The sequence below is a fragment of the Podarcis liolepis genome (assembly GCF_965112155.1).
Source record: "Podarcis liolepis genome assembly, chromosome: 4".
Lineage (NCBI taxonomy): Eukaryota > Metazoa > Chordata > Lepidosauria > Squamata > Lacertidae > Podarcis > Podarcis liolepis.
The window spans coordinates 54,186,564-54,207,632 of NC_139558.1; the positions used below are offsets into that span (position 1 = coordinate 54,186,564).

Consider the following 21,069-nt stretch of genomic DNA (forward strand, 5'->3'; position numbering starts at 1 on the left):
TTTGTACAGAAACACAAAGATGGCTTGCTAAAGCCATGCCGTCTAAGCCGAGAACATCTAGTTTAGACCTCTGTAAAAGGTAAAAGTAAAGGACCTCTGTACTGGTAGTTTCACATGCATAACAAGGAGTTTGGTAACTCTTTCTCCCAAGAAGAGGGCGTGCAACCTAGCTAAGCCTGGCAGGACAGCTTACTCTATGGTCTTAACCCCTTCGTGCATTAATTAGTGTTAAGCATGTTGGTTATATGAGGCTGGTTATATTCCACAATACAGAGAGGGTGGCGCTGAGCCTCTTGGGCTTGCCTACCAGCAATTCAAGTCGCACAACAGGGTGAGCTCCCATTGCTCTGTTCCAGCTCCTGCCAACCTAGCAGTTCGAAAGCATGCCAGCTCAAGTAGATAAATAGGTACTGCTGCAGTGGGAAGGTAAACTCGTCACAGTGTCCAGTTGTGCCTGAAGCGTTTTAGTCATGGTGGCCACATGACCCGGAAAGCTGTCTGCAGACAAACAGCGCCCCCCCCCCTCAGCCTGAAGCAAGATGAGTGCCACACCCCATAGTCAAGTTTGACTGGACTTAACCATCCAAGGGTCCTTTATCTTTATCTATATCCCACAACACACAGGCACTTTGAATCAGCAACAGGGCTGCCACCAGCCTGTCAGAAAACACAGGCATATATTTTCTATCCACTGGTATACATCAAACCAACAACTGAGCAGCCTTGTGTTATATTAGATGATTTGGAGAAGCAAAGCAGTTGGGGTTATGTGCCAAACCTGTAGAACTCTACTAATCTCAACAGGACTCCAAACTGCTCATGTTTCTTTATGAGATTTCCAGAACTCGGCTTGCAGAAGCTAACACATGCCTCAGAGTTCACAAGCTCAGTGTGTGTGCATCATATAAGTGCTGGCAATTTATGTCTTACTAGCTCTGTCATAAATCCAGAGTTGTGATGGTTCCCTTGTCAGTTGAAATATTAGTACATTGAGTGCAGCGTTCTGCGAGAGCGTCCAGCTCTTTGTTCTGTAGAATGCACCTTCCACACATCTGGCTAATTATGACAGCACAAGCTGCCACGGGACATATCTGCATGCCTGCAAACACCCCCCCCCCACACACACACCCCTACTGACAAGTTTAAAGACAGTTAAGTGGGTGGATTCAGTTAATTTTAACTATGCTGATTATCAGGGGCATATTGGGGGGGTTGGCCAGGCTGGCCCCCACTGGCGGAGGAAGAGGGGAGCAGGGGGAGCGCACCACCCCCAGCACCACGATCCCGGTGGGGTGCCATCGTGGCTGCCCCCCCTTCTGGGTGCCATTCCCCCACAGGCAGTGCACCACGCCCCAATGGGCGGGGTGCCACACCCCCAGGATGCATGCATGCCATGCCCCCACAAGTGGCGCATCATGCCCCCAGGACACGCGCCATGCCCCTGGTGCCAGAGCATGAAGCTCCGCCACTGCCACCAGGGGCGCACAAAAATTACTCTGCTGCTTGTCACTTTCCTTCCTGCAAAAAGAATGAATAGTCACTGTGGGAAGCAGGATCCTGGCTCAGCTGGCCCTTTGTTGTGATCCATCAGGGCTGCTCTCGTTTCCTTACAAATCCATTAAAATCAGTCCAAAAACTCAATCTGGGTGAGTCAAAGAGCTGTGGGTTAGCCCCTGACGTCAAATTTAAACACATTTGTTTGAAAGTTTCAGCCTTGTTGAATCACTACTACTTATTTTACAGCATTGAAATTGAAATGAGGTAAATGAAACGTGGAAGAAGAAATGGAGGAATAGATCCAAAAAGAGAAGTATTAGAGAGAAACAGCAGATGACTGGGAGGTTGCTGTCAAAGAATTGGCCAGATAGTTGGCAAGCTTTTGGGGCTTGTAGCATCCCAGCCAACTCTTCGTGTATTCATTAGGGCAAGAAAAAGCTCTTGGATACCTGAGCAGAGCAGCAGAATATACAGAGAAGTGGCACCTGCTTAGGTGAACTGAAGAAGAGAGCTTCTTCCAAGTTGCTGTGAATTAAGAAGCGTTAACCTTCCCCTTGGTATTTCCTCAAAAATTGTATGGAACCATATCTATTTGTAGAACAGTCTTTGTTGACGTTGTTCTTTCATTTTCTAGAGATGCTATCCATCCCCCTCATTTTAATGCGATTTTATACACATTTTACTTACCAAGCAAAACTATATTAATTTCATTCAAATACTTTTGAATTCCCAAGCCATGTTGCAACTCTTAAGCACCCCTCGTTTTTGGAAGTTGAAAAATTCAACCCACCCTACTAGTGGAGTAGTGTCTGTCTCCTCTGCTAAAGCGGACTGAGCCCCTTGAACTGAAGAGGCTCCTCTCCGGCAAGGCACTTCCTATTTGAGGCTCATCCTGAGGACGACTGCTGTTGGGGGGAAATAACATCTGAGAGTTGCTCTTATGAAGTCTCTAGCATGTGTCCTGCATGGAGACTGCCTTGCCTCCCTACTGCTGAGACTGTCACTCAAAACAGAAGAGGATAGTCATCTCTATCAAGGTTGTGAGCAGCCAGTCCTGGTGTCCAGGCATCCTTGTCTTTAGCTGCCAGCTCTTGCGAGTTGGCTTGTGCTTTTGAAGTAGGGCAAATCTTCACTTTGAGGCAAACTCCCTTGGACCAAAATTTGAAAACAGATCACAAATCTGTCATTTCTTTCCTCTGTACATCTAGGAACTGCCCAAGCAATGGTTCAATCATTCTACTTAGGAGATGGGCTGAGGGCTGTTTTCTTCTTATACTTTCTTACTTTCATAGCATAACTGCTAGGAGCAGCTTCAAAGCACCTCTGCCACATCAGGCAAAAATTGCTTCAAAAACACTGCAAGCAGCAGCAGAGCAACTGTACATATAATGATATCTACAAATGGACACTGTACTTTAAAAAAAGATGGCTGCCCGTGTTTACAATAAGATGGAGGTGATATGGCAATGGTGGCCATTGTGAATTTGGAGTACTGGTGTCACTCAGAAGTACTCCATTTTAGCCTCACAGTCAGAAATTGGGATAGGCTTCTGAAATGTGTGATGTCCTACTAAAATAGGAACACTTGGAGGATCTGAGATTATGCTGTAAAACAGGGATGGGGGCCAAATGCAGCCCTCCAAGCCTCTCCATCTGGCCCTGGGAACTCTCCCCAGGCCCCGCCCCTCACTGGCCCTGCTGTGCACTCATTGTTTCTGATTGGCTGGAATGTGCCCTTGAAATCTGCCCATGCCTCTTGCAAGTGTGCAGGGAGGATAGAGAGAGGTGTGTCACTGTGTACAAATTAGCCTTCTGCATAACAGTGACATAGCGTGGCTCCACCCACTTTTGCCTCTGGCCTCACCCACCACTGGCATATGAACCTTGGAAGGCTGCCCAGAAATGAGCGGCCCCGGCCTGAAAAAAGGTCCCCTCCTGAAAATTGAGGACCCAAATGTTTTTTGGTGCCCTCTCCACACTGACTGGAAACAGGATGAAAGAGTCCACCTTCAAAAGTCTCTACATTCCATTGGCAGGTCATTTCACATGGAGTTAAGAATATAGAATGGATGTCACACACAAACGCAGTGAAGCCTCTTCGCTTTCATAATGAGAGCCTTTTCAAAATGCCCGGCCTGCTTCATTTTCCTCTCAAACAATACTTTATTCTTTGTAGCCTATGATTTGTTTGTAAGTAAAACAGCTATTAAGTTTACTAGTTGCTCTGATAGGGAATCTTGAGTTTGGGATGACGTTATCCTCCCTCCCCTTTCTCCCGACACATCTGGGATTTCTTTTCCTTCGTGGTTCTTGCTAAGTGGTAGATTGCAGTTGTACCACTAGAGGACACCCTTGACCAACATTGCAACACAAACGAACCTAAAATGTGACTGCGGTTTAAACGTGTTTAATGGCTACGATTCCCGCGCTCGAGTACTCACACACTCACACAGCATTAATATATAGTTAAGAATGTGTGCAAAATGTTTTGTGGGAAATGAAGGCTGATGCAGAAGCAAATGGGGCATTTTGCCAAACAAAGTTATTGTTAACAGTCTAATCCTATGATTGCATTTTAATTGGCAGCGAACAAATCACGGTTTGTGCAGTGCCAACAAAAGCACCCCACCTTATTCAGCACATCCAGCCTCTTAACACTGCTATGCACAGCACTGGGGAAACTACATTTTTCTCTGACAAGACTCCATTGCCTTTTTTACAGACACATTAACAGGCACAAATACAACAGGTGAAGCTTCACACCGACATGAAGTAGTGAAAAATTTCACCTGATGAAATTAACTATGTACTTATTGTTTGAATTTGTACCCTGCCCTTTTTTTACATTATCACTCAAGACAGCTAATAGCAACAACCATGATATATACTAAAATGTTTTTAAAGTCAATACAACTTTTGAAAGGTTGGTTATAAAGGTCATAGCAACACAGTAAGGTTAGCCATAGTTTTTTTTAAGTCAGGCCTACCTAGCAACAGGTCAGGATGCCAAGTCCAAAGTTCAAGGGTTGACCCACACAAGCAAAGTCCAAAATTCAGGAAACAAGGTTCAGAGTCAATCCAAGTAGTGAAGTCTGAAGTCCAGCAGTCAGGATACAATCCAGAGTCAAACCCAAAGCACAGTTCCATGGTATTCCAGGAACATCCCAGCCAAGGTCCCTCAACATGGGCAGTTGAGCAGACACAGCACCTCAGCTCCGCAGCCTTTTATACTTTGCATGCTAATTGCAGCACCTGGTCTTGACAAGTCATGTGACCCTCACCTGTTCTGAGTCTACTCCAGCTGAGGAATCACACACCTCTTCCCAGTGCTAAGGAGCCCCACCTGGCCAGCCAGGGAGCTGTGGGTCCTTGCCTGCCTCAGCCTCCAGGAGCACCACTCCTACTGATCCCTACATCTCAGAGCCCACTGTGTTTGTGGAGACAGGGGTCCCTCTGGCTCTGGTGATGGGTGCCCCCATCCCCTCATCATCCTCCATCACTCTGTGAGTACTTCCTGCACCAACCTCTCCTTCCCCATCCCCAGCTTGCCCCTTGTTTGTCCGAGTCCCAGCTACACCCTTTGCCAGGACCCTCTTCCTCCTTCCCATTCTCATGACAACTAGGGTGTCACTTTTAACAGTCATTTCTTCCTCTAAAAAATTCTGGGAACTGTAGTTTGTTAAGGGTGCTGGTTGTTTTTAGGAGACTCCTACTCCCCTCCCAGAGCTCCATTTTCCACAGTGGAGTAACAAGCGACTCCTCTTCACAGGAAACACTGAAAACTGTAGTTCTCTGGGGAGAATAAGGGTCTCCTAACAACTATCAGCAGCACCAGGGCTTTGTTTCAGGTGGGCGCCATGCCATTATAAGAGAACAAGGGAGGTGTTCATTGTGACTTCCAGCACCTCTTTTTCTAGAAAAATAGCACTGCTCAGCTCCTTTAAGAATGTACATCTCCCAGAATTCTTTGGGGGAAACCCATGAATGTGTAAAGTGGCATCATAGTGCTTTAAATGTGCAGTGGTACCTTGGGTTAAGAACTTAATTCGTTTTGGAGGTCTGTTCTTAACCTGAAACTGTTCTTAACCTGAGGTACCACTTTAGCTAATGGGGCCTCCCGCCGCTGCGCGATTTCTGTTCTCATCCTGAGGTAAAGTTCTTAACTCGGGGTACTATTTCTGGGTTAGCGTACTCTGTAACCCAAAGTGTCTGTAACCTGAAGCGTCTGTAACCCGAGGTACCGCTGTAAAGTCAAAAGTCATCCTTACATGGAACTTCATATGATTTGGGGGCAAGTACATCTCAAATCGTTAAATTCTTATGCTACTTTTCCACATGTTTTTAGATCAATCACAAAAGATGTTGCTGACTTTACAAAAGCAACCATTTCAAAATGAAAGTGATATAAATAACTTTTGCTGCTCAGATATTAAATCTGAAACTCAGGGCGGGGGGGGGGGGGGGAGAGAAGCTCAACAGCTGAAACAGACCTGAGCTATTTGCTCTTGGATCCTAATGCTGTTTGGCATGCTGGTAAATCAATATGGCTTTGAAAAAGAGTTTGAAAAGTCTGCTCGTCTGTGAACTCAGCAGATATTTTCCTGGTTCACATGGAACTACTTTGCTCGGTTTAAGTTGAAGAGGTCATTGTATGTGTCAAGATCTGGGGACAGTAGAAAAGCAGAGTCTGTAAGTTTTGCTGAGATGGTCTTTTGTGTACTTCCTAGCCAAAGGTTTCCTTGAAAAGTTGGGAGGACAAAATCACATTGACTGCTGTGTGTACAGCTGCATAGTGGACATCAGGGACACTCCTGACTTCTGTGACAGACAAAGGAGTTGATGCATTGAAGGGAGATACCTTATCTAGTCATTTTAAAAGCTAGTTTTCTAAACTGAGTCCATGCCTAGTGAATGAGAGACTACACATGGAGGTTTGAGTTTAAACTGACAGCAAATTAGAATGAATATACGTATTTTTCGCTCCATTGGACGCACCGGACCATAGGAGGAGGAGAACAGGGGAAATTTTTTATTCTTCTTCTCCCCCTCTAAAACAAGGTGCGTTCAAGCTACATTCACCCAGGCTTATGGGGCTGGTGAGGGGGGGAAGCGCTGCTTACCCCCACCGCTAGCCTCAAAGATCCCTGAAGCCTTTGGAGCGCAGCGCCCCGCTGCCCTACAGAGGTTTGCGCGCAGCCGTCCCCAAGCTAGAGCAGTGAGACGGAGCCCTCTGTCTCGCTGTTCTGGCTTGGGAACAGCCTTGCTAGCTTCTGCAGGACAGCGGGGTGAAGGCACCCCGCTGCCCTGGAGACACTGTGCGCGCAGCCGTCCCCAAGCTGGAACAGCGAGACGGAGCCCTCCGCCTCGCTGTTCTGGCTTGGGAACAGCCTTGTAAGCTTCTGCATATATATATTTATATATTTTGACTGTGTCAGACCGACACGGCTACCTACCTGAATCTAGACTCATGTAGGGCACCACACTGAGCTGCAGCAAATTAGAAAACATGTAAAACTTCAAACAGGTAAATATTATATGTGAGCTGGGTAAAAATAGTTTGAGCTCCTATAAATCCAAAGCACAGGATCATAATGCCTGTTGCATGCCACCCCAATCTCTGAATGGTGTGAGATTCCAGGAGTTCTGGGTGCTTACGCAGCATTCATGTTTTCTTTGGGGAAAGAGGCACAGTGGAAACTGTAGTGTCTTTAGGATATATGGTTTATTTGCACATATATATACAGTGCAATTTTTCTAGAAAAAATGGTGCCGGAACTCACCATGAATGCCTCCCTTGTTCTCCTATAATGGCAATAGTGTCCACCTGAGAGGTGCCAGGACTGAGTTCCAGTGAGTTCTGGCTGAAAAAAGGCCCTGCATACCTGGACGGGTTCACAGCATCAAAACCCCAAAAGGGTCTTGTTTCTCCCCTAGCCTCCAATTCAAACAGAAATCAAAGATTGCTCTCAAACATTGCTCTGATTCTTTCTCCATCTTGCTGCTTTACTTCTAGCAGTGGCGTCACAACGGGGGCATGGGGGGCGGTACGCCCCTGGTTCCATGCATGTGGGGGTGACAATACTCCCTACTCTAAGTCATTCCTTGCATAAGAACATATCAGACAAGAGGAGCCTACTGGATGGGACCAATGGCCCATCTATTCCAGCATCCTTTTTTCACAGAGATCAACCAGAGGCCTGTGAGAAGCTCACAAGCAGGACCTGAGTACAAGAGCATTCTCCCCTTGCTTAGTTTCCAGCAACTGGTAGGCAGAGACATAGCATCTCCAACGGTGCAGGTAGAACCTCACCATTGTGGCTGGTGGCCATTGAGAGCCTTATGCTCCTAATCAGCTTTCCAACCTTCTGCCGTGAGGAGACTTGTGTTGTTGCAGTTCTGGAGCATCTTCCCCATAAATTTTGTGAACTTTAGGGAAACCGGGAGTATATTCTAGGTTCATTTTTAATCCTCGAATAATACCTGAAAGGGGCTAGAGATATGTATCTAGGGCACCTATCACTGCCACCTGCAGACAGTTCTACATCATACAATGAAAGCACATTCCACGTACATGACTTCCCCCCAAATAATATTGGGAACTGTGGTTTCCCTCTCACATAGCTACAATTCCCAGCACCCTTAACAACCCACACCTCCCATGATTCTTTGGGGGAATTCATGCCCTTTAAAGGTGTGTTGAATCATAGAATTGTAGCATTGGAAGGGACTTCAAGGTCCATCTAGTCCAACCCCCTGCAATGCAGGGATCTCAACTAAAGCATCCATGACAGATGACCATCCAACCTCTGCTTAAAAACCTCCAAGGAAGGAGAGTCCATCGCCTCCCAAGGGAGTCCATTCCACTGTTGAGCAGCTCTTATTATCAGGAAGTTCTTCCTGATATTTAGATGGAATCTCCTTTCTTAGAACTTGAATCCATGTGTTTTAAATGTGTGGTGTGGATTATTATCTCCTGTGAACTGTTAAAGTTCTCATGCAGACAGCTGGGGTACTGTATCTTCAGAACAAGGTTTGAGGCATCTTTGTATAAAAATCAATGTTCCAGCAGCAGCTGACTGGGAAGGTTGCCATTAACTACACTTCCAATGTCCTATAACATTCAGGAAACGGGAGGACTTTTTGGTTTAAGAAACCTATTGTGACCTCCAAATACCTCTGAAGCCTGCTAAGGGAGATCTCTTAGCCATTAGAAAAGGTGAAGTGGCGTTGGGTTCAGATATTTATTGAGTTGGACACACTTCCGACAAGTCCTTCTGGGCTGACTTTATCATCCTACATTTATCTCCTCGCTCCTTTTAGTACCAGTCTCCATGCAGCTCACTTTTGAGTCTTTGTCTCTCGGATGTTTGCTAGATTGACCGCTGGCGTCATCACCAGCATGTTTCGAATCGTACCATTTTAATGAGCATCCCCATTAAAAATCAGAATGGAGACAATGTAAAGCATAAGGTTATTTTCCGTCTCCAATGGCTGACCTTCCGCCGTCACTCCCCACCCCCAGTCCGGTTACTTTATTCCCAAAGTTTGCGTACACATTTTGGAGGTTGCCCTGTTCAAGCAGTGATAACACAAAGTTAATGTGTTTGCTTAAGAAGAGAAAAGAGCTCTGACGTTGGAGACTATCACTAGAAGGGCACAAAGCAAACCTCAGGAAACAGAAAGAGACAGGGCGCCAAATGTCAAAATGCAGGTTAGTAAAGTGGAATTTGAGGGGGAATTTATTTTCTGGCTAACGAAAGGAAACAAGGGTTTAAAAGTCCATAGCTAGTGCCGTGTACTTGACCAGACAGAAAACTTGGACAAAGAGTCTTGACCGACCCTTGGCTAACAGAGGACAGACCTAGGAACCGACACAATCCCATTTTTTTGCAATGGAAACTGGGATCTTGTTATTTAGTCTCTTCATCATTGTTGCCTTTTCTTCAACAGTTCAGACAATGTCTCCTCCAATGATGCTTGACAAACTTCAACATCAAGAAGGTAAGCTAAAATTCTGTTCCCATACTACTGGTTCTGTTAATGCCTTCGTTGCAGTGTGGCCAATTTAAGCAGAGTTTTGAATGAAAAGTTTTGCAAGAAAAAAGGAAGACTTTTGCTGTGTTATTGCAGAAAGCAACATTTAACAGAGATGAGTCAGAATCTAAAGAACTCCACCAACTGTATTTCATACCACTAGACTTTGTACAAGACAGATTTGTTTCCAGGTACTGGGCATTTGCATGTGAATTACATCAAAAGCATAGGTTTGACTATATGAGTTGGCAGAACATGAGACTCTTAATCACAGGGTTGTGTGTTCAAGCCCACCTTGGGCAAAAAATTCCTGCATTGCAGGGGGTTGGACTAGATGACCCATGTTGTCCCTTCCAAATTCACAATTATATGATATATGAAGCTGGCCATTTCCCTGACATCAACATGCTACAAGAAATAAGACCATAGGTCTTTTTTCTTTTCAGGTAAAAGCCAAAGAGCCATGGAAGAGTCTGCATCTAATCAGCAGAGGAAGATCTTGGGATTTTTATCAGCATTTGATGACATACAGAAAAGTACCAAACCTAGATTAGATCCCAAGACCACAGGACTTCAAGGTAATTCATATAATAACCATTGCCTCCCATCAACTGTATGGATGCATTAAGCCATAATGGATTGTTTGCAATAAATTTAATGGCATGTAACTAATTCATTTTTAAAAATAGTTTATTTAATAAAATGTATACACGTCAAAGCAATTTCCAAAACAATAAAACTGAGAAAAAATCACAGGCATACTTAATACTTACAAAAGTTAAAATAGTGAAACAGATTAAAATTGCCTCAACTTTCTAAGCATCTGAGTTGGCTCGTCTAAACAAGGGTGTTTTTAGCAGGTGCTGAAAAGAATACAGTGAAGGCGTCTGCTTGATCTCAATAGGCAGGCAGTTCCAAAGTGCAGGCACTGCCACACTAAACGACTGAGTTCTTACAAATGTGGAATGGCTATTATGTGGCACCTATAGCAGTGCCAATTTTGCCACTCAAAGTGGTTGAGTGGGCACATGTGGGCTAAAGCAATCTCTCAGGAAAACTGGGGCCAAGTTGAAAAGGTTTTCGAGATCCTTTCAGTTCAGTCACTTAATTTCAGGTCCACAATTACTGCATGAATGTGTGTAGAAATGAACTGTACTACAATAGAAATAATTAAATTCATCATATTACTGTAAATAATAAACCATTTGAAAAGGGTTAGAGACAATGTCAAGTTATGGACACATGTGCAGAGCAATCCTATGCAGGTTTACTTGGAAGTAAGCCCCACTGCTAGACTGCAGCCTAGCAAAGCAATTCTGCTCAGAACTGTGCTCCATTTCATTCAGTGGGGCTTATACCCAGGTAAATAACAATCTTATGCATGCAGACTTGGAATTAAGTCCTCCTGAGTTAAATGAGCCTTACTTCTGAGTGTAGAGGATTGCAGCATTATGAAACTGATTCATCTGAGCAAAAAGTACTGGGACAAAAAGAGGATTGCATATTTTTAAAATGTATCGATTGCAAAAATATATGCATGCAACAAATAAGGTCAATGATCGTTGATCTATCTGAGTGCCATATGAGAAACAAACTACCGTAATCCATCAGTTTGATTATTAGAGTGTAAGAGAAGAACTGGACACTAGGTTTTTGATGAAAAAGCCATTCACCAGCTCTATTCTTCAAGTTCAGAGATGTTTACATTTTGAGACTCCGGGGTCTATGGAGTGTTTCACAGAGCTGTATCATTTAGAGTTTGATACTCTGCTCGTGATTAAAATGCCTCTGACAAATGCTAGTGTCTTTCATTATATTTTTGTGTGGTCTTTTTAAAATGAAGCATTAGTCTTAATTGTCTTCCATCTATGTCTCCATTATTTATGGTACTTGCAAAGCAAATTGGTTTGATGTTTTATATCTTCAATTCTTACAATGATATGTGTTTCAAATATTGCAATGCTTCATGCTCTGAAATATTTGGATATTGGCAACATTCAAAGAACACCTAACATTTAATTAATGCTTTTTTGACCATTGATATGTGTGCTATATCTTTAAAAAGAAGGAGGAGAGTTAAAACATTGCAGAATTGCACTTCTTTTGTCCAGAACGTATCTCACAGGTCCAAATGAAAAGGAACATTAAAATGGAAAATCTTTGAAGTTTTTGGGGGAAGGTTACTCCTATGTATGGATGTTTTACAACAAATACCACAGGTTAATAATAGTGCTAATACTAAAAAGTAGGTGAATCCAACAGGCATAAAATAACAGGAACAAAAAATAATGAGCTTGAAATAGGCAACAACCTACCCACTCCTTCCCTAGACTGCTTGGCGTACATAATTTGAGAAAACATGTATGCCCTGTTTAAGACTACACAGAATAAAAGTATGCTTCTTCCATAAAACTACCCCATGTAGCATAAAACCCACAAAAACAAGAAATGCCCATGCTCTCTTAATTGGGGAACAGAAAGTGTCCAAACAGAAAACCCAGTGTGCAGATTTATTTGAAGAGGTGAAAGTAACCCTATTGCTGAGATACTGGGTGCCTTTAAAGGAAGAATGCAATTCTGTGTGCACTGACCACTGTTCTAAATCACCCTGAGTTTAGGGGCTGGCATGGGAAGCAGCAATAAATGCTACATATCTGCAGCGGGTATAAAGTCAAGGCAACAAAGCCATTCAGCTAAACATCAGGCTAAAGGAGGGCTGGGAGAGAGAAATGGTTGGCATTGTTAGGCTGAACCTAGATGAGGTCAGAGGGCCAGAGCCTCATTAGTTTCAAGTGGCATGATCTGAAGGGCATCATGCGGGTGGTCTAAGAACACCATTTCTGAAACTTCTCCCCAGGTCTTGGAAGGTAGTGCCTCCCCAAATTTCAGCACAATTCCACAAGTGTCCCCCTGCATTATATGGTGGCAGTAGCATGCTTTCACTCTCTTTAAAGTATCTACTAAATAATTTTCGCAATTTGCATTTCAGCTTACGCCAAAAAGTTTGGAAAGACAATCAGAAAGGTAAGAAGCTGTCAGCTTTTTAAACACCTCCTACCAAAGTTTCCAATATTCAGAATAATTGTTCTCTTTTGCCAGGGATATACTTAAATATTGATTCCTGAAGCTTATCTCCCTGAAGCTTAACTCACCCTGTGAGTTCCCCAGGGTGCCTGAAGTAGCTGCAAATAAAGGCTATTTAATTACAGGCTAACCTTAAGCATGCAGCAGCCCTTAGCATGCAAATGGAACTTCCCCTTCCATTGAACTGAATGGAGCACACCTTGTAAGAGTGAAAATATCAATGCACACATTGTAAATGACTGAATCCAGAATTATTATTTTTAAAATTCTCATTTCAGGTTCACATTTATGCTCTTAAGCTGTAATTTTTAAAACCTTTTCTCTCTGGACTTCTTTTCTGGACAGGCTATTTTAGATGAACCTCAGGCCAGTCGTTCTTTCTCGCAACAAGATGATGTTGCTGAATCAAGGAAGGATCACCTGAGAAAATCTCCTTTAATTGGGAAAAACTTCCGGAAAGCAGCACCATCATCTTCTAAGAAAGCAAAGAAAAGAGGTGTGTTTTCCAGTGAGAAAATCAGGTTCCTTTCTGTTTGATTGCCTAAAACTCTGAAGTGTTGAATAAAGACAGTTGGGTCATGAAACAGCCGTCAGTGTGTGGAGGCCAAGAGACCAGGCTCCTTTCCCGAGTCACTGATCCTGGGGAATCTTCATTTTGTCCCACATGGTGTTGCACTATGACACCTGCTAGAGGAAGCCTCTTCGTGCTTTGGAGGGGTTTCCATGGACCACTACTGGCAAAAGAAAAGATTGCTGGAGCAGAGGTCAGCTGGTCAGTTAAAAAGCTAAAGCTAGTCATGTAGGAGAAAGTACATATAAACTTTATTGTGATGTGTAATTCTAGGGTTAGGCACACCCTCTAGGGTTAATTCAGGGCTAACTTACCTCACAGTAAGGAACTTACCTCACAGTAAGATGGACTAGGGAGAACTATGTAAGCTGTCTTGAGCTCTTTGGAGGAAAGTCAAGATATCAGTAATTATAAACATAGTCAATGAGTCATATCTCTCTAAGCATACTAGATAGTGGCCACCACTCCACATAACGTACCATCCAACCTGGGATTTGAGGTTGGCTGGGTGGGGGGTTCCCATTATCCCACCATCAGCTAAACCAGGTGAGGGTAGCCAATGGATCTCAAATCCTCAGGGAGTTAGGGACTTTGCGTGCGAAGACAGGCTCTGGTGGACTGAGCGATGAGACTAATAGTAGGTCCAGTGGTCAGGAAAAGTGGTTTCTGCACATGCTGTAGAGAGAAGTGAGGGGCAGATGGGGCTTGTCAAACTGGGGAGGTAGCCCTTCCAGGAGAAGGAAAACTCTGGTCCTAAACCTCTTCTGCCTTGTGGGGTATCTCCAGTAGAAGAAAAGGCTTAAGGAGTAAACTCTGCACAAATCTGGAGCCCCAAAGATGGTTGGATGCAGTCCTGTATGCTTCCTTCCAGCAACCCCTGCAGCCGCTGGTGCCAAATGTTTTGCTCTTCCTTCCTTTGGACCTCTTCAGTGAGGCCGAGCAAGGGGGTCTTGTGGTACAGACAGCTCAGGACCTTCATTCACGCTGCCCAGTCTTGTGCCCAGGGAGGTCACTTCCGTGCTAACACAGCAGTTTGACTTCACCCCTGGAGGCACACTCCATTATCTCGAGACAGATGGATGCCAACAATGGTAACTGAAAACTAAGCTATTCAAATCTTAGGATGTGTTGAGCCCCTGCTTTTATCTGTGCTGGTATCATAATAATTGAATGGTCACGTCAGTTGTTTGTTTTCTATGTATCATATTTTGGTTTTACAGTATTTTGGAAACCACTCTGTCGGTCTGTTGTAATGCTGAGCAGCTTAGAAGTTTGTTAATAATCAAACAGACCTTCTAAAAAACAGGCATATGGAAATGGGGGAGTAGAGGGGGATAAACAGTGGTGAACTGAACCTCAGGTATGTCCAGAATAAGCAAAGCTCCAGATGCGAGACACACCCATATGAACCATGTTTTAACAATTCTATTTTGTTCTTTTCCAGCTTGCTTTTGGAAATACTGTGTGCAAAGCAAGTAGGTTTTTTGAACACATCAAATTAACGAACCTTTATGGAGATTAAGGAATCCAGTTCTGACAATGAAATCTTCAAAATCTGAAAACATTCTTTTCAACAGAGAAGATTCAGCAGATACTAGTATAAATAACCGTTTGACCATATTTGGTTTGTGCACATATGTATTTGAAAGACTCGTGTCAGTATTTAAGATTCATGTCAAGTATTTTTATTTTCAATGATAATATAATAAAGTAATTTTTATACAAGCAATGTGGCATAAATGGAATGTCCACAGTAAGAAGCAGAGGAATGTTTGTGGCTGGTTTTAAAACTCTCAGACTGTATTTGGGGGGATTACTGTAAACATGAAGGGTTAATGGTAAACAAGCCTGTTTCTCTTATTCGGGGGGGGGGGCTGGATCAAGCCAGAGCCAGGACACTTGACAGGTGGGCAGAGCCACACACCTGTCAATTACCTGATATATGACATCAGGTGATTCAACTTCAAGGGAGAACTGTGAATCCATAAAGTCATTCCATGTTCTTCCTTTACAGCCCGGAGATCCTGAGTGGAACCAATTCAAGCAGGGCTTGCATTTAATGCAAAATTCAATTTTGGGAGTGTACTCTAAGGCTCCCAATTGCTCCTTTGCAGCTGCAGCTTTACCTGCCCCACACCTGTTGTATGATGACAGATGTGTGGCATGTGGGCATGGCTGAGGGGAAATAGGACCCCTGTCAGGCTTAATTTGGCCCATGGGCTGGAAGTTCTGTATGCCTGCTCTAATTATACATAAATAGGTGTCCTAGATACTTTTTCAAAATTGGATTTGCCTATAGCTGATGCTAGGATACTCTCTTTAACATGTCCATTCACTCCTATGGAAAATATTAATGTATCAGATGCCTTATTATGTACATACATGGAACATCACTGTTACTTGCTCTTCCTTTGATTCATGGACCACTTGTAGAGGATACTGCAAAGAAGAATTTCAGGTACAGGAAATCTAAGAGTAAATAGTACCAACACCAGAGCAATAGATTTGGTGGCCTATGCAAGTATGTTGGAATGAATAGAGGAGAGTGAAGAAGCTTATGCAAGTCATCTTCCAGTAAAACTTTTTACTGGGGTTAACTCTTAAAAAGGTACCTTTTTGCATCAAATGCTAAAGAATGAACTCCGGTGATCAAAACACAATATGCACTGTTCTGTGGCATGCCAGTGACTAATGCAGAAGTCTTTATAAGTGAATGAGTCTCTTGAAGCCATTCAAAAGATAGTCAAAAGCCACTTGCTCTTTGTGGGACTATATTACGCAGTGTCTTAATGTTTTGTGTGTTTTCCTCACGTATCAAATTCCATGGAAGTAACAGCCAAACTTTTCCTTTCATTTCCTTGCCCCTCTGGTTTCACATCATGGAATAACTTAATATCCTCTCTATTTGCTTCACAGAAAAGGTGAAGCCTTACATTTGTACATCATACTAGAAATCAAAGGTGCAAAGAGTTTCTAATATTTTAAAAGACTGAGCACAATGCAGCTACAGCAAAGCGCTTTTCACTTAGGCAATTGGGCAGAGTTATGCTTCAGATTTTTCCATTTCATTCCTTTATCTCAAAATGCAAACTAGTGTCAGTATGTTCTTAAACGAAAATAAGCACAATACAACATATTTAAGTCAGAATAGGTGTATTTTCTTTTCAGGTTTGTAAGGCATATTAAACAACTACAATGATTTTTTGTGCGGTTTAAATTATATAGACGTCTGAAGATGAGGGGGGGAAAGAAATATTTCTTTCATGCATACTAAAAAGTCAAACTCAGCATTTAATCTTGGTATTGTAAAATAGTTTAAGTTTTAAACAGGTTCACTCTATAGATTGGAAAAAAATTGCAGGATTTAGCACTGTTTACATTAATCACAAAGAATGTGAAGCATGCTACACAAAGTACATTTTCATGATTATACAGTACAGAAGTAATATATCTTTAAAATAGAAAATCCACACTGTTGTAAAATTGGTAAGAAAAGTAGTCATCTTCTTGAGATGAAATATTTTCCTATTCTAAAAAAAGTTCAGCTTATCAAATATACATTTTAATCAATCTTATATGGGGACAACTATACAGAGGAACTGATAGATGCTACACTTAGTGGAGAGAATTCCTAGTAGCCACAGTATAATCCAGTAGGTTTTGTCTGCTGTTGTGGCTCTTTTGTTCCTTTACACTTTGAACATGAACTTTCAGAAACATCACAGTAATAAAACGTGTTTTCTGCTAATCAATGTATATTTTACAAAGACGTCCAAATGAATCCTGCTCCTAAAACAAGGATAAAGGGACCTCCTCTTCCTCAAAATTGAAAAGCATTTGTGAATTTTATAAAACAATGAGGTGAGTAGGCCCCATTTCAATAGCCTGAGGAAATGTTTTCATTTAGACCAGGTTTACCCATGCCTGTTCATCACTTGATGACTGCAGCATGTGCTATTGAGCCATCTCAGAGCAATACCATGATGGAGGTTCCACGTCATCTGAAGACAAGAGGGTTTTTTTAATGCATTCAGTTCACAAACTGTTTTAAATTTTCAAGTGTTGATTAATCAAGCAATGTACATGCACTTCTTAATAAGCCCTTAACCTCTGGTTTTCAGAGTGCCTTACTAAGGAAAGACCTCATTAACTTCAAGTAAGCTTGAACACTTCAAGCCTTGGAGCAGCAGGGTGGGATTCAACAGCTATGAATTGCACAGTCCCTGCAGAGGCAAATCTGGCACAGCACACAGAATTTGCCCACAGCTTTGTAGCTGAGAGGTGGAGTTTCAGGAAGATGGAATGTATTTTTTTAACAAAATTTGACCCAGCCCTTTTATTTGTATTCATGTGATATAATCTGTTACTTTCTATTATTTACACAGGTGAGTACAGTTTGTACACGTGTTGTGTTTTTGTCACATGGATCTTGTGAGACAGAATGAACCGATTTCTGCTTTAAAAATACTTCAGTTGCTGAATACATTTGGCAATAGCTTAGAAATAAAATAAAAATTGTGACACTGACATCTGTGAGAAGCAGAAATCAGAGGTGGGAGATCAGCAACTTGTGTGGTAGGCATAGAGAAAGGGCTTAAGGCTCCTAAATCTGTTCAGGGTATCACAGGGAACCCGTGATAAACCCTTCTGAGTATCCAGTCTGACTTCCTTTCACCAATAAATGACCATCACCACACACAGCACCTGAAATTAGATGTAGGAGCTTTGAGGACAGTCTTGGCTCATGGATAGCTTTGAGCTATGGCATAGCTGTTTTTAGATATTGTAATGTTGCTACAGTGGAATGTTTTCTGACATTGCAGTGCCATTGTTCATTTGTACATATGTCCCAGCCTAAGTAGTAAGAAGCTGATGCAACAAAGCTTAGGGCTGTAAGCCACACAACATGTAAACAAGTCATTTGCAGCATGCCGGCCATAATGTTGAAGGGGGTCTAGATGCGTATGATACAAGCCCATGGCTTAAGGGCAGAGATACAAGAAATGGCACATGGTAGACTAGATACACTGCAAATTCCCCTGAGGTGACTGCCCCTCAAAACAGTACAATCCACATTTCTTAAAATCCATAGGTGTTCTCCCATTGACCAACCAAAAACGGACTTTATCTAATTCTCTCTGTCCTGATAGGGTGATCAATGCTTACAGAAATACCTTTAACTATTGTTTTGAAATTTTAAAGCTGCAATTACTATGTAATCTAGATTCTAATATTGCTGCAAATGTTTTGAGTTTTGTTCTATTGCCAAAAAATAATACATATATTTGCATGTGCGTATGCGCATATGTGCAATGCGACAAATATACAATTATACTATAATTGAATTAGCAGATCAATAAAATAATTATTTCACAAGGATTGGCCAGTTTCATAACTTGAAACTTTGCAGCAGAGCAGACTCTTCATTTTATTCTTGAGGTTTTCCTTCTTTTTAAAAATCAAGCTCACTGAAGATATATAGAAATAGAAGATTCTTGATTTATTTCATTCTTTTTGCAACATCCAAATAGGCGAACTCTATTTCCCGATCTGCAGGACAAGTATTTGTGAACTCGTCTCTCGCATATGCATTGTTCAAATATCTCCAGATTCCAGTCATTTCAGATGGAAATTCAAAATTTCTGTATTTCTTTGCCACAACCTAACAGAGAGAAAAGGAAATCATCATACACGTGGCAACATCACAGTTAGATTACACTCTATATGAAGATGCCTTTGAAGATGGCTCAGAGGCTCCAGTTGATGCAGAATACTGCTATTCTGATTCTGCAGGGCATAAAACAGAAGTCACATTCACTAATTCTTCAAGATCTACTCTGGCTGCCTATAAGCTTATAGCCTACACCAAGGTATTGATGTTGGCTTAAAAGGCTCTAAATGGCTTGGGAACCAAGTACCTGTTTGAGCAAGCTTCCCATTATGTGTCAGCACAGCAACAAAGATTTGCAGAGGGGGGCCTCCTCGTAAAGGTAAGGTAAAGGCAAAGAACCCCTGGATGGTTAAGTCCCGTCAAAGGCGGCTATGGGATGGAGCACTCATCTCGCTTTTCAGGCCGAGGGAGCCTGAGTAGTGTTCAGGATAGCAACCCACGCAAGCACCTTCTTCCTTGTGAAACTTCCTACCTCTGGGGATACATTAGACATCTTCTCTAGATTAGTTATCTAGATTGTTTAAGATGGACCTTTTCACATAGATCTTCAAATCCTTGTGAGAGTGTGAACAAATTAATTTACTGAACAGTCCATTCGAAATACTGTGTTGCTGTCATTGGTGTTAAGGACTTTGATACCTTATTCCATACATTTTATTGCCTTCTGGTTCAAGGGTAAACAAGCACAGTACAGAAAGGAAAATCCAGACCTTGATGATATGTAGTTTTGGCAAGAGATTGCAGTCTGCTAGTGTGAGCTCATCTCCATCTAGGAATTTCCTTGTGGAAACAGTGAGTTCTTCAGTACTATAGGCATCGATTTCTTCAGGCAAGGGGGCATTTAAGTAGTTATTCAGTTTCCTCAAAGCCTTAAGCAAAGATTTTTCCAAATCTAGAATCAAAGAAGAATAGAATAGAATAGAATTCCTAGCAGAGTCTGGAAATCTGTGATGATTGACATGTGCCCCAAACAATACCCACCAGGAAGAAGAGGGAAGTAGCCACATGTTCAGGAGGACCTCAAGATTTGGAGAAACAGAAAAAATATAGAGAGACAATGAACTCAAATGTTTAACCTACCTCCACCCTCAATAGGACAAACTGGCAAAAATGTATGTTTGTGTGTGGTGTGTGTGGTCATATACAGTGGTACCTCGCGTTAAGTACTTAATTCGTTCCGGAGAGCTGTTCTTAACCTGAAACTGTTCTTAACCTGAAGCACCACATTAGCTAACGGGGCCTCCTGCTGCCGCTGCGCCACCAGAGCATGATTTCTGTTCTCATCCTGAGGTAAAGTTCTTAACCCGAGGTAATATTTCTGGGTTAGTGGAGTCTAGAACCTGAAGCGTCTGTCACCTGAAGCATATGTAACCCGAGGTACCACTGTATACAAAAAGGGCGGGAGAAAGCTCCAGAGATCAAATCCAGACTGTGGAGCCACTCATCAAAGCTCAGAGCACAAATTGGATTCAAACTACAGTGGTACCTCAGGTTACAGACGCTTCAGGTTACAGACGTTTCAGGTTACAGACTCCGCTAACCTGGAAGTAGTACCTCAGGTTAAAAACTTTACCTCAGGATGAGAACAGAAATCACTAAATGCAGCGCGGCAACAGTGGGAGGCCCCATCAGCTAAAGTGGTGCTTCAGGTTAAGAACAGTTTCAGGTTAAGAACGAATTCCAGAACGAATTAAGTTCTTAACCTAAGGTACCACTGTATAGTGGGAGCAGGGAGGCAGGGATGGCTCTGGTTGATAGAGGAGGAGGCAGAAGAAAGAGTTAGGCGGTGGGCGAAAGCAGAAAACAGACTGATACTGAACAAAGATGTAGAAAGGACAGAGCACATGGAGGAAGTGTGGGTTTTTTATGGAGTATGAAGCATTAAAAAATCCACCTCATGGACAAACCCCACAAGAATCAGCCAAATGTTTCTTGATCATGCTTGATAGTCATGAAATGTTGACTGTCATTTAGAACAGACAAACAGAAAACTGAGAGGGGAGGCAGAATGGAGTATAATATTTTGGAAGAGGGTATGGCTGGCTGGCTGGCTGGCTAGCTAGCTGGAACCATAAACAAAAGCACTCCATACTGCAACATTTTGTCGCAGGTCTAACTTTTACTATTAAAAAAAATTGTATTAACACAAAAAGTCATTTTGATACAACAAATAAACATCAAACCTATCCAAACAGTGGAGTCCTTGAGTAAG

General features: G+C 42.5%; 2 protein-coding genes across 6 annotated transcripts in view; one reads left to right on the forward strand and one right to left on the reverse strand.

Annotated features, from left to right (window-relative positions):
• Positions 1–1,991: 1,991 nt before the first annotated feature.
• Positions 1,992–16,193, forward strand: LOC310705593 (uncharacterized protein). 3 transcript variants are annotated; one of them, XM_083500264.1, is made up of 6 exons: positions 1,992–2,054; positions 9,448–9,498; positions 9,978–10,109; positions 12,521–12,555; positions 12,961–13,111; positions 14,631–16,193. In XM_083500264.1, the coding sequence occupies exons 2-6, from the start codon at positions 9,456–9,458 to the stop codon at positions 14,663–14,665; spliced, it is 396 nt and encodes a 131-aa protein (XP_083356390.1). In that variant the 5' UTR covers positions 1,992–2,054; positions 9,448–9,455; the 3' UTR covers positions 14,666–16,193. The 3 variants fall into 3 exon arrangements, with proteins under 3 accessions (XP_083356390.1, XP_083356391.1, XP_083356389.1); XM_083500263.1 differs by lacking the exon at positions 1,992–2,054 and having other exon boundaries at positions 9,207–9,498; XM_083500265.1 differs by lacking the exons at positions 1,992–2,054; positions 9,978–10,109 and having other exon boundaries at positions 9,140–9,498; positions 14,631–14,836.
• Positions 16,194–16,322: 129 nt separating this feature from the next.
• CLIC6 (chloride intracellular channel 6) overlaps positions 16,323–21,069 on the reverse strand; it is a 131,872-nt gene continuing 127,125 nt past the window's right edge. For all 3 annotated transcript variants that reach the window (XM_083500201.1, XM_083500200.1, XM_083500202.1), the window contains 2 exons: positions 19,568–19,749; positions 16,323–18,848 (listed from right to left, as the gene is read on the reverse strand). In XM_083500201.1, coding sequence (XP_083356327.1) covers positions 18,687–18,848; positions 19,568–19,749 — 344 coding nt within the window. In that variant the 3' untranslated portion in view covers positions 16,323–18,686. The remainder of the gene's footprint in view (positions 18,849–19,567; positions 19,750–21,069) is intronic.